This window comes from Strix aluco, chromosome 6, assembly GCF_031877795.1.
Source record: "Strix aluco isolate bStrAlu1 chromosome 6, bStrAlu1.hap1, whole genome shotgun sequence".
Taxonomy (NCBI): Eukaryota; Metazoa; Chordata; class Aves; order Strigiformes; family Strigidae; genus Strix; species Strix aluco.
The window spans coordinates 355,145-369,132 of NC_133936.1; the positions used below are offsets into that span (position 1 = coordinate 355,145).

A 13,988-nucleotide genomic window follows, 5' to 3' on the forward strand; every position below is an offset into this window, starting at 1 on the left:
CTGTCTAAGACTAAAATAAAGGTTATATTGTGGCTCTCCAAAGATTTGTTTGCTAATAGGCTTGGTGCTTTTCACTGTGTCTTTTCATCAAATGGATGGTTATCATCCTGGCCTGAGATACTGGTGACAATGATCCCTAGAAGCATCAGTGCTCACTGTCACCTGTCATTGCATGCAAAGACATGGCAGGTTTGACTGATACAGCATTTGGAAAGAAGTCCTGCACTGTGAGGTAAGTCCACTGTCTATGTAGAAGGCTAATGCTTATGATGCTTATTAGCTGTCAGGATTGCTTCTGAATGATGGAGAAAAAGGTGAAATATGACAAGAGGAAAAATTAACCACTAATACAGTAATTCACTTAATGATAGTCTACTTATTCCACCCAACTTCTGTTGCACATCTCCTTCTGAAGTTAGTAAAACTGTTCTCTGTGTTCTTTGCTTCCTCTATATTGTGTATATATAGTGACTGATTTGGGAGTCCTCCAAATATGAAATGGGGTACTTTTTTAACATTATACTTGACCAACTATTTATTTTACTTTTTTGTCCATTTTTGCCAAATATATGCTTTTTTCCACTGTGTGATGGTTTAGCCCCTGCCGGGGTCTGAGACCACGCGGCCGCTGCCCCTCCCCCACAAAGGGAGTGAAATACAAAGCCCCAAGACTGAAATAAGGAAAGGTTTAATACAACAATGCAATAGCAACACAACAAACAACAACAATAACAGTAATAGTGATGGCAATGAACAGAGCAAAATAGCTACCAAATACAGCAGTGGGAAGCACGATGTACAAAACCACGAGTGCACTGCGCTCCCGCGCCAGGAAAAAATGTGACCTGCCAGGATGTGACTTCCGCATGGTATCTGAATAACCCGGCTAGAGCTCCCCCCGCACTGCTGGGGAAACTTAACCCTATCCTGGTTAAAGCAGGACATAATCCACCCCTTTATTCTATACCATGTGCGTCACATCCAGCTGCCACTTAGCAATTAGCATTGACAAAGAAAAATTAACAAAAGCACAGTATAACTCACGGTGTGTTTTCACCCACAATCAAGTCCCCTTGTGGCACGCATCGGACCTCTCCATCCTTCTGCATCACCCACCAGGTGCACCCAGGTCCTTGAGCAAAAACAATCCCGTGGATGGGTTTGCCTTTGCCCGGCGCAGGACTAACCCAGACCATTTTTCCCAGCAGGTCCCTCATGCACACCACAGGGACTCTATCCCCGTCCACAACACGTGGAAGTTTTGACTGAGCCGGGCCAGCTCGATTGGCAGATCCTCTTGTGTTGACTAACCAAGTGGCCTTTGTCAGATGTGTGTCCCAGTGTTTGAAGGTTCCACCCCCCATTGCCCTCAATGTAGTTTTTAACAGTCCATTGTAGCGCTCAATCTTCCCGGAGGCTGGTGCGTGGTAGGGGATGTGGTAGACCCACTCGATGCCGTGTTCTTCTGCCCAGGCATCTATGAGGTTATTTCGGAAGTGAGTCCCATTGTCCGACTCAACCTTCTCTGGGGTGCCGTGTCGCCACAGGATTCGCTCTTCAAGGCCCAGGATGGTATTTCGGGCAGTGGCGTGGGACACTGGATAAGTTTCAAGCCACCCAGTGGTTGCTTCCACCATTGTGAGCACGTGGCGCTTGCCTCGGCGGGTCTGTGGCAGTGTGATGTAGTCGATCTGCCAGGCCTCTCCATATTTATATTTCATCCATCGATCTTCATTCCGCTGGGGCTTCACCCGTTTGGCTTGTTTGATTGCAGCACACGTCTCACATCCGTGGATGATCTCTGCGATGGTGTCAATGGTGAGGTCCACCCCTCGATCTCGAGCCCACCTATATGTTGCATCTCTGCCTTGGTGGCCCGAGGTCTCATGGGCCCACCGGGCTATGAACAGTTCATCTTTACGCTGCCAGTCCAAGTGCACCTGAGCCACCTCGATCTTAGCAGCTTTTTCGCCCCCTTGGGGGCAGTGAACAGTGTTAAAGATGACACGGTAAGCATGGGCAAGCCCCCAGCACATTGCAAGGATTTGTGTCTCCCGGGATTTGTCAGATTGGCAGCACACCTTTTCCAAACACTCCACCAGTTTATCAGGACTCTGCACTTGTTCGACAGTGAGATCCCAAAGCATTGGGGGTGACCACTGACTCAGGCACTTGCCCATCTTCTCCCACACACCTTGCCATTTATAACTATCTGCCCCCGGGGCAGGTTTCCGGGTGGTGCTATTGTTGGAGAAGTACCGCATGGCCCAAAATAAGATCTGGCAGGCATTTAGAAAGCATTGTGCCGCGAACACAGTGGCCAGGAGGCTCCAGGGATAGCTAAAATTCTCAAAAACCGAGAGAATCTCCTCCCCTGGCTCACCCATAGAGGGGGTGAGACCCCAAACAAAAGACCAGGCAGCAAACAGGTAGCGGTGCACCCCCACAAGCAGTGAAACGAGCCCATTATAAGCAGACAGTAACCAGTAGAGCAAAATACAGCCCTTGACACATTTTCCACCAACAATAAATGCCACTACTAGGAGCACAGAGTGGACATGAGGATTAATCCAGCCCCACTACGCAAGCAAATTGCCCAGCATTGCAAACATTTCTTATCAAACAATACAAGTAAAACAGAAAAATTACACCTAACAGATTGCTCTAACACACTTCTTCTTTTGTCCTTATTTCAGTCTTCTCCAGCCCCACGTTGGGCGCCAAAGTTGTGATGGTTTAGCCCCTGCCAGGGTCTGAGACCACGCGGCCGCTGCCCCTCCCCCACAAAGGGAGTGAAATACAAAGCCCCAAGACTGAAATAAGGAAAGGTTTAATACAACAATGCAATAGCAACACAACAAACAACAACAATAACAGTAATAGTGATGGCAATTAACAGAGCAAAATAGCTACCAAACACAGCAGTGGGAAGCACCATGTACAAAACCACGAGTGCACTGCGCTCCCACGCCAGGAAAAATTGTGACCTGCCAGGATGTGACTTCCGCATGGTATCTGAATAACCCGGCTAGAGCTCCCCCCCCACTGCTGGGGAAACTTAACCCTATCCTGGTTAAACCAGGACACACTGGTACTTTCTAATGAGAAAAAGGAGTATTGTGTTGGAGCCAACAACCCAGGACTCATGAGAAACTGTCATTATTGTCAAAGTAAAAAGAACAAACAAACATGAGAAACTTGTATCTTTACCTTGTGGAAACATGTGTTTTGCCTGCCTTCTTCCTTTCTCCTTGTGCACAGCTGGCTCCTGCTGCCTTTCCAGTAAGGTTCACTTTCAGCTCCTCTGCCATTCCTGGTTATCACCTTCTTTTGGACTTGAAAAAGACAGGAATAATTGTGTAAGTCATTTACTGGTTGCTTTTTCTTTCACACATATCTGTCTAATGCAAACATTTAGCATACATAAATTCCAGTGTTTTGTTAGAGACTTCTTGTAAAATCCTAGGAGTAGATGTGCCCAGGCCTGATGGGTAGGCTGTAATGGAGGTGTGTTCTCCAAGGCAACAACTGTGCGTCTCTGCTTACCCTGAAACTGGAGCCACTGTGACCCCTACATAGGTTACAGTGCTCTCAGCAGCATGGTTGGGACACATAATTCTAGAGTGAGGCTCTAGGAAATGAGGCTCATACAAATGCCCTGTCAGCCACATCGTTCCATGTCTTGAGTGATTTCAACCCATTTTGAAAGATGGATAGAAATCTCAATGATAACTGTGTTCCTGTTCTGAAAATCAGTGGCTGTACAGAGGCTGTACAGAGGCTGCCAAAAGAATAGCAGTCGCTTCAGTGATAAACCCAGGGTGCATGGGAGCAGAGATTTCTAAATCTGAGACTGAACAGACAGAGAGAAGTTGCTTGCTGAGACAGTAGTGCCCAATGGAGATCCTGGGAGAGTGGTAAAAGCAGACAGCAAGAAAACTTACTGGAGGTCTCGGTGGCTGGATCTCTCCAGGCATGAAGGGGAGTAAAATGAATTAATACTTTCAGCGAGTAAAAGAATGGCGGTTGCATATGCTGTATGTTCTGGTTGGAACAAACCTCCTGGCCAGTCAACACTCATATGGATTTGCCTTATCATACAATGTGTGGTCTCCTGCCCTGGAAAGGATATTGAAGGGGTCCTGGGATACACTGGACTACTGTGGTAAAAGAGGAGTCAAAAGAGAAAAAATCCACAGAAATAATGCTTTCTTGATTCTTCTGTTCACTGAAAACTTGTGTTTTGTGCAAACATAAATATTCAGGAGAACAGTTTTGCTTTTAGGACACGAGTAAACACAAATTAAAATAGCTCTTTGACTAGTGGAACTAGCAAAGCCGAGTTTCCTTTCGCTCTTCCAGGCAGCCATATTACAGCTTTTTCTGTAGTTAACAAAAGGTTAATATGAGATAAGACATGGAATGAATGCATGGGTTATTACATAGTTTTTAGACTTGTCCTGGTTTAACCAGGATAGGGTTACGTTTCCCCAGCAGTGGGGAGGGAGCTCTAGCCGGGTTATTCAGATACCATGCGGACGTCACATCCTGGCAGGTCACATTTTCCTGGCGCGGGAGCGCAGTGCACTCGTGGTTTTGTACATCGTGCTTCAAACTGCTGTATTTGGTAGCTATTTTGCTCTGTTCATTGCTATCACTATTACTGTTATTGTTATTGTTGTTGTTGGTTGTGTTGCTATTGCATTATTGTATTAAACTGTTCCTTATTTCAGTCTTGGGGCTTTGTATTTCACTCCCTTTGTGGGGGAGGGGCAGCGGCCGCGTGGTCTCAGACCCCGACAGGGGCTAAACCACCACAAGACTAAAATCTCTATTTTTAATTCAATTTCCTTGAACAAGTTGGATTTTTAAATGAGACCTCAGTTTATGGTAAACCAGATGTTTTTTTTTATGGAGAAGAAAATACTCCTGAAATTAGTGACAAAATAAAATACATTCGCCACCTTTTTCACAAAGTGAGGACTTTGAGAAAATATTTTCAATTTAATATGCCACGCTTACAAAGCAACAGTAATAAAAATCACCTTTGGATTGAGATGCATGAGTAAAATCATTCTGTCAGAAATGCCAGCATTCTGAGAGCAGGTATCTTTAATGAAAGTACCTCTCCAGTCATAGGTCTCAAATTGCTGCTGTGTAATTTTAGCAATGGCAATACACATCAGATTACAAGGAGATATTTTAAACAAGTCTTCATATGTCCGTTACTGCATTGACCATAAATCAATTGCCCTGTTTGAAAGCAACAGAAGTCAAACTACAAAGCCAGATTACGTTGGCAATTGCTTGTGTGTACAAAATGAAGGACAAGAAGCTTCTTGTACTGTAGAAATGCACACACTAGAAAGGCACATGAGAAATTTATCAATTTGGAGGCAACAAGTAGGCTATAAGTAATGATTTTTTTACAGGTGAAAATTGATCTGGAACAAGCGCAGACATGAATTTAAAGTAGATTCTTTATAATATGGTGATTAGGCCATTCATAAGACCTTGTTTATGTGACAGTTTATTCTGGAATAAGTAGTCCTGATCTGGCATACTGGTTTATAGGTATTACGAATTATTTTCTCATTTTTCATATGTGGCATATTGGCATATCTGTCTGCTAACTTTGACCAGTTTGGATACTCAGATCAAGCACCTGTGTTTTGTGAAGATCTTTGCTCAAGTGACAGCTCTAAATTTATGTCAATTGCAGTTGTGAATACCCTATACTTTCAGAAAACAGGTGGCCAAACTACATATTTAGGTAGCGAAGATTAACTACTGACCAGCTCTGAAAATTCAGTTTAAGAAAAAACATTTTGTGTGAGAGGTAGAGATAGAAAGCCTGCTCTCCAGTGTGGTGATGATTTTCCTTAACTTAAAGACCAACAACTCAGTATTTCGTTAATTCTGTGTTCCAACTTCTGCAGCAAATGAACCAGAAATTCAGTAGACAACTGCCTCCTTTGTGTACAGCCTTGATACCCCATCAAACCACACTAGAATAATAAGCTCATGAGCACAAGGAGACCAAATGGGTGTCACACATGCAGCTTTAGTTCTGTTTGTTCTTAACTCAGAGAACTTTTTTTTGCAGTCTTGACAGTATCTTTTTACATAATAGCAAAACGTAAGGCCAATGAAGAGGTACATGACTATTTCTATAATATATGTAAATTTTTGGTCCTTAGGCCTGCTCAGCTCATAGATGATTGACATTTAATAGCTGTCAACTTTGTGGTCCCTGACAGGAAGCTAAAGCTGAGATCTCTGTCTATTCAGTTTACTGAAAAATTTAAACCAATGGAATAGGAATCAAAGTTGTCAGTTCTCACTGCTCCCCTCCAAAAGTCTGTTCTTTCTTTCTTCTTTTACAGCTGCCACTGAGGATTTAGGAATCCAGACACTTCTTCCTTGGCCATCCAAATGTCTGTTGCACTGGAGTGTTATTACAGACATACACATCAGTATATAGTTGTCTTTTGTGATGAAGGTCTTGTGCATATGAACAACCCCAGTACTGTCCTCTGGTGTGGATTTTCAAGCATCCATGAAAGAGGGGTATTTGGAATTGTGACTTTCTTGGGTCAAAAAAAAACCCCCAGCTCAACAGATGGTGGACAGTTGCACTTACTATTCTGCATACATCTTAATAAATAGGTATATAAATGAAGCTACAGAATGTGAAGCCAGCATAGCTGCACTTAGAATAAATCAGATTGAAAGGGATCTCATGAACACCATCTGTATTCCACTCAAATTAAGAACATATGGGCAGGTGTGGAAGAGATAATTTCCAGGGCTGACTGCATCAAGCCAGCTCTTCAAAACCTAAGTTATTAGTGGGCTAGTTGTGCTGTGTTTTCAACCTAGCTCTAGCTGAAATCCAACCAGTGTCTGGACTTGAAAGCAGAAAGCCTCATTTTTCAACTTCCTCAAATTGTGTATCAAGCTTAGGCTTGTTAGACCAAGGAACCCGCCCCCCAATTTATTTTGATTCCATATACTTCAGTGCACATAGAAGACAGCCAAGAAATCTATAAATACTGATGACTGCAAGAGAGGAGATCAAGGTAAGTCCCAGACAACCTTAGAAGGTAACTTAATAGCTAGTAGTAAATACCTGCTGGTGTGCTTATAGAACTCAGACTTGTACAAAGGGACATAGTGTCAATCAATACAATTAATATTATGCAGCAAAAGTAGGGCAAAGAAATCAGAACTCAGATTTTTTTTTTCAATTCATTTGACTTGAGACAAAGTGGTGGAAGTTAGTATGGCTCAGAGAACTGAACTAATATATTTGACACTGGGGAAAATGAAAAACCCTATTTTCATCTGAACTCTTCAGTAGAGCAAATGGAAAAATATTAGTGAAAACCAATGCATAGCTGAAGGTCTTAGAGCAGAAGCATACCCTTTTGAACCGTGTAAGATGGAAAAATAATGCTTGGTAAGAATAGGTTCAGAAATTCAGTGTTTCCTTAGTAAACATGTTTTCTTAATAAATGCCCCATGGAGGAAAAGACAGACTATTGAGGCCTTGCTTAGTGATAGGTTTCAAGTATAGCTACAGGAATTCTTTGCTAGCAGTTTCCTTGCTAGCATCTAGATCTCTAGACAGTAGCACTATAATGATACTGTTAAGGTTAGCTATTGAGGTTGTCTGAGACTTACCTTGATCTTCTCTCTTGCAGTCATCAGTATCTATAGATTTCTTGGCTGCTTTCTGTGTGCACTGAAGTATATGGAACGAGATCGTTTGAGGTTAGTCTGCAATGGGAAAATTGCCTGTTGTTGGCAGTTTGTCCTTACTCTTAAATAATGTTCAACACTGGACAAACTTGTTGAACTGCCTCTACTACCAACACTGATTTTTGACAGCAGATAATATGTCTAATAGAGATCAAGCCTTTTTTATAATTCTTTGTCATTAGAATTCTTCATTCAATTTCCACACTGGTATCTCACAGGAAGAAATATTCCTTTCTTTCTCTATGTATTGAGAGAAAAAGATCCAAAACTGGCTTGGTTTTTCTTCCTGTAAAATTTAACACTTGCACTCATGATTAGACCAGAGGCATTATTATTACCTTTAGAAAGACTGTGTTTAATTTACATTGACTGCATTTACATTGACTGTGTTAAAGCTCAGGGTTCTTGGCTTCATAATTCAGACTGCATCTACACACAAATACACATCTCCTTTCAAATTAAAGCTTATATATTTGCCCCAAAATGTTAAAAAATGCTTCCATAGCCTCTTGTTCAGATACCATTAACAGGAGATTGAGAAGAGCTTCTGTCATTACCTTCAATACTTTTACTGTAGAGTTCCCATGCTAGAACTATGTCCAGCAGTGAAAAAAGGTTAATAAATATGCATTGTCTAGCTTTTAATAGTCTTTTCATAAAAGATATAGTCTGTTAAGAAGCAAGTACACTTACCTGTATGTGCAACTGCTTTGAAAAACAAAAGAAAATAACTGCTTTGAAAAACAAGAAGAAAAGAAAATGGCTACTCCTTTCCTCCATTGTCTGCCTTGATTCCTGTGTGCACATAGGCTCTTACCTGCTCTAAACATTCACATATTTTACATTAAGCATTTCACTTGCTGTTGCCTAACAGTTTTTATGTACATAAATTGACTCCTTCAGAACCACCACCCTATTTGAGACCTGCACACATTTTAAGCAAAGGAGCATAAGCTGGATTTCACTGTATTTAGAAGAATCCTTGCCAATGAGTGAGGTAGGTGAACAAATTGTGCAATACACCACTCCAGCTGAGCATGAGGTCACCTCCAGTCAGTCTTACACTAGCAAAACCCAACTTCAAGCTTCAAGTTTAATAACCAAGGTGGGACCTGTACCAAAGAGTTTTCAGGCACTTGGAGTCTGGTCTGGTAGTGGGAACACAAAGTCTGGAAAAGCGAGGGTCAGTTAAGTACAGAGCTGTCTGTCAGTTTTGCCACCATGCCACACTGTACAAGCAGGAGGCAAGGCTGTGCCTCCCCCCTCACAGCCAGGCAAGCCGCCGTGGCTGCCCAACTTTAAACTCAGTGTGGCCAATCACCATGAATGTTACTGGATGGCCAGTGAACATTCAGGCAGCTGCCCCATGACCCTGCTCCCTTGGCAGGGCTCTGTACTGTACCTGGCGGGAAAGGCCTGAGCGCGAGCTGTGAGGGTGAGTGGGCAGGCGAGGGCCACTGTGTGAGGGCCACCATGTGAGGGCTGATGTGTAAGGGCTGCTGGTGAGGGCCGCCGTGTGAGGGCCACCCTGCAGTGTGGGTGTGCATGAGCCGCACGTGGGCATGAGGGGCCATGGGGCCCTGTTTCCTTGTGTGATGGAACTCACATTGGTTTATGTGAACCTGCAGTGGGCCTTGTTTGGGTATGCACAAGTGTAAGGGGAGAGGTGGACAGCTGGGAGACAGCCAGGCCTCAGCGGTAGTGAAGGTACTGAGATGCTCCTTGGCTTGATGCTCCGTTGTGCTGGTGTAGGTCTGTGAAAACCCAGGCTGGCTCTAGTTTGTGTGCTGTCTTTAACAGCTACAAATCAAAAACATGGCGGAACATGGGCCATGTTTTCTCTGTTAAAATCAGAGAAAAACTGCAGTATCTAGGAATTAACTATTTGCTCTCACTTTTTTAATAGCTCTTTAAAGTTTTTGCTAAACTGCTGAAGCACCACAGGAGATTTAATTTAGTATATATAGCTTATTAAAAATGCTGGGGAAAGCATCGAGGTTATTTTTAATTCGTGCATTTTATGAATGTATGTAATCTTTTATATTATCTGTCATGCAGCTGTATTTATATTTGCTGAGTATGATTTAATGTTGAAATTCAAGAGCAGACACTTGGAATGTTTGGGTTGGTTTTTTTTTTAGTGTTTCTCTGTTTATGTTAAAAAATAATGACATGAGAAGCATCAAAGGAATCTTTACTGACTTCCTTGATCAAAATGTGATCAGAAAACTAATGTTTAGAAGTTAAAATTTGGATTGACACGCTTAATTTGAGAACAGTATCTATTATAGTCATAAAAAGTTCAAACATGGTATACTTTTCCCACTTATGAGAATTCTTATGTGCTTTCACAGAACCACAAATTAGTTGTTTTACCATGCCAGCAAGTGCTTTAGGCAAGGTTTTGTCACAGAGCTTTGCCAAAAGCTCTCTGTAGGGGATAGTAATGAATTTCATAGAATCACAGAATCATAGAACAGTTTGGGTTGGAAGGGACCTTAAAGCCCATTCAGTTCCAACCCTCTGCCCCGGGCAGGGACACCTTCCACTAGCCCAGGTTGCCCCCATCCAACCTGGCCTTGAACCCTTCCAGGGAGGGGGCAGCCACAGCTTCTCTGGGCAACCTGTGCCAGGGCCTCACCACATTCACAGGGAAGAATTTCGTCCTTAGATCTAATCCAAATCTCCCCTCTTTCAGTTTAAACCCGTTCCCCCTCATCCTATCCCCCCCCCGCCCCGCCCCGCCCCCCCCCCCCCCCCCCCCCCCCCCGATCAAGAGTCCCTCCCCCCTTTCCTGTAGCCCCTTTCAGTCCTGGGAGGCCATTCTAAGGTCTCCCCGGAGCCTTCTCTTCTCCAGCTGAACCCAGCACTGCAGTGGGGTCTGACGAGAGCGGAGCAGAGGGGGAGAATCCCCCCCCTCACCCTGCTGCCCACACTGCTCTGGGTGCAGCCCAGCACAGGGTGGCTTTCTGGGATGCCAGTGCACATTGCTGGCTCACAGTCAGTTTTCCACCCACCAACACCCCCAAGTCCTTCTCCTTGGGGCTGCTCTCAATCCCCTCCTCGCCCAGCCTGGATTTGTGCTGGGGATTGCCCCGACCCGTGGGCAGGACCTTGCCCTTGGCCTTGTTGAACTCCATGAGGTTTGCACGTCCCCCCGCTCCAGCCTGTCTAGGTCCCTCTGGATGGCACATTCCTTCCCTCCAGCATGTCAACTGCACCACACAGCTCGCTGTTGTTTGTGAACTTGCTGAGGGTGCCTCGATCCCACTGTCCATGTCCCCAATAAAGATGTTAAACAGCGCCGGTCCCAACCCTGACCCCTGAGGATGCCACTCGTCACCGCTCTCCACTTGGACATCGAGCCAGTGACCGCAACTCTTTGAGTGTGACCACCCAGCCAATTCCTTATCCACCAAGTGGTCCCTCTGTCAAGTCCATGTCTCTCCAATTCAGAGACAAGGATGTCATGCGGGACAGTGTCAAAAAACCACTCCAAATTTATGTAGTTTTAACTTTCAGCAAAGGAAGTTAGTATAACTTGGGGGAAGAGGAGAAGGAAAAAGGTAGCAGGAAGGCCAAGATTGTGAAAGTTTTGAGTTATCAATATGTGTATGTCAGCTTTCTACTTTTCTAGTTACAGTAAATTACTTTTTGTTACAACTGTTTGCATAAGATACCCCCAAGTATATAACAATAAACCTAGGGTGGTTTAAATTTTCACTAGTAAGGAAAAGGTCCTTTTTATGCTTGCTTTCATATCAAGAAATGCTAGTTATTTGATGTATGAAACAGTATAAAATTTCCTTAATACATGTTTCAATCCTTTCAGAAACCCTTTTGAAAAATATTCAAGTTCTGATAGCTGCAATAATAATTTCTAGATCTGTAGTTCAGCACTCTGTAGTTATGAAAGAAGCCTGATCTGTATTTGGGTTATGTTGTGCCATGCATGGTGATGATGTTCTGAGGGTTCTAAGTGAGTGTGAAGAGTTGAGAAATCAAACTGATGATGCAGAAAGTGTGCTCAGATTAAGAAACAGCAGATTAGCAAGAGTTTCTGAAGGCATGAAGATAGTTTAAACATTTTTTTAAAAAATGGCCATAGTCAGTATTGCATTCAGGAAGAATACTTCTGAATTCTTCTACGAACTGTATTATTATAAACCAAACTCCTAGAAAACCATGAGTTTCTGGAATGTGTATTTCTATACCAAAGCACAACTAAGCTTAGTACGAAACTTTTCCTAAAAATGTTTTGTCTAGTGTTTGGAAGGTGGCACTTTGTAGGACTTAAAATCACAAGCTTATGATTTCAGCTCTTAGTTCTGTCTACCTCAATCCTTACCTATAAAAAGGGCATAAACATTAGCAGTTTTCAAATTTAAGGGTTACTGTTTGTGAGGCAATGAAGAAAGAACATGTAACTTTGAAGGATCATTATATAATTTACCTTTGAATCTAGCTCTCATCTAGAACAGGGGATATAGGGGATATGATATAGGAGGAAAATGAAATATACCGACTGGTTGATGCTGTTATGCTAAGGACATTATTTGAACATTAGACCCATGTAATCTGTATTTCTTTCACTTAATGATATTGTTGGAAAAGCCATTATCCCAACAGCTGAAGAGATGAGTCAGAGCACTTTGACGTATTGCGTACTTTGTCTTAAATTACTTCACCAGTTATTGTATTCACCATGTTTAATCAAATCAGTGAAGTTATCTGCAATGATACAGTATCAGATTAAGTTAAATCAATTTCTGGGAAGAAGTAGTTAATAGAGGCTTTTGTAACTGAAAGGTACCAGGAGTTAATATGATCAAACATACATGTGTATGCTGGATTAATGTTTTTTTTTTTTCTTTGAGAACATGATTTTGTAAATTCATCCAATTTACCCTCCAGGTTAGCTTTCTTGCAGTTATCCTTATTCTGTTTTATGTATTTTCTATTTTATGGACGCATCACCAAGTTCTTAAAAGATAAAACAGAGTTTATAATGTCTTTAGCAACATTATTTGTAAACACAATAAGGATAGACTAAGAGAAGAGCTAGAAACCCAAGAATCTGACCTGCATAAGCAAAGGCAGTTTGCACCTCAAAACTAAAGATTTTGCAGGCACCAGAGATTTTAATCAAATAAAATTTGACCAGCATGCATCTCTTTAAAAAAAGCAAAACAAAACACTAAAACCCAACCAACAAACCAACCAACCAACCAACTCACCAGCATCTCTGCTGTGTCACAGTACTGGTGAGTGTTGTAAAGAAATTGTGCATTATTCTGTTTTAATATACTAAAAATCAGGTCAATGATATGTGTAAATTCAATGTAGCTTTAAAGGTAGCCAACTGCATAGTATTTTATGGACAAAACTATTTAAAGTACCCTAAAGGTAACTTATCTTTAATAGCCCAAGTGCAACTTGAATTTGTATATACTAACAAAATAATTTGTCATAGCTTCTTTCAGTGCTTACTGTACCATATATGCAGTAGTTATATGCTGGGCTTTCAAATTAAGTTCACGGGCAATTAATGAAGATCTTGCTGATCGTTTTGCAAGAGTTCTTAATCCTTGTGACCTGGCCAGATTCCAAGCTGGCTAATTACATAAGGTTATTTCCTGCTTAGCTATAGTTTAATAAGAGATGCCATCACTTCCTGTCCTAAACCATTGTGTAGTTTTGTCTGCTGTGTAACAGCTGTTGTACTCCGCCCCAAAAGAGCTTCTTCTCACTTGTGGGTGTAATTACTACAGATCCACACTAAATTTTGAGGTGGACTTTTTTGAATCCTTGTGGTTAAAGAAGTAAAAGGAGGAAGAAAAACCACACTACATCCTTTAATCCCAGAAAACGCAGCTTTAATTTTGGTCCAGAAAAAAGAGAGCTTCATAGACATAAACAAAATTAACCAAGCTATTTCATAAGGTATTTTGTAGAGTTATACAGGGAACTGCACTGGATGAATGAACTGGATTTGCAAGTTAGTATTTCCCTGTCTTATTTCTTATAAAAGACTTAGAAAAAAAAAAGATACAAAAAACCCACTGATTTTTTGTTTTTATGTACCTCTTTTGGTCACTTTATTTTGCAAAGATTTTGATAGAACAACATGTGCTCTCATGGTAATAAAAAGTTTTCAGTACCTTACCTGCTAACATTGCTATTGGTGAGGCTGGTGTTTCTCCTGTCAGATAGGAACAAGTATC

At 42.1% G+C, this 13,988-nt stretch overlaps 1 protein-coding gene across 1 annotated transcript; it reads right to left on the bottom strand.

Moving 5' to 3' along the window:
- Positions 1-672: 672 nt before the first annotated feature.
- On the bottom strand, positions 673-3,332 carry LOC141924903 (uncharacterized). Its single transcript, XM_074828215.1, has 2 exons — positions 3,211-3,332; positions 673-2,241 (listed from the first exon to the last, which is right to left on the bottom strand). Exons 1-2 carry the CDS (start codon positions 3,309-3,311, stop codon positions 1,041-1,043), a joined length of 1,302 nt encoding a protein of 433 aa, XP_074684316.1. The 5' UTR covers positions 3,312-3,332; the 3' UTR covers positions 673-1,040.
- Between the last annotated feature and the right edge of the window lie 10,656 nt (positions 3,333-13,988).

What these genes read in the sequence shown, in the direction of transcription:
- LOC141924903 (XM_074828215.1), bottom strand. Translation starts at nt 3,311, where the DNA reads ATGGCAGAGGAGCTGAAAGTGAACCTTACTGGAAAGGCAGCAGGAGCC. An exon ending in AAAACACATGTTTCCACAAG is followed by an intron (nt 2,242 to 3,210) that starts GTAAAGATACAA and finishes CTCCAACAATAG; the next exon opens with CACCACCCGGAAACCTGCCC.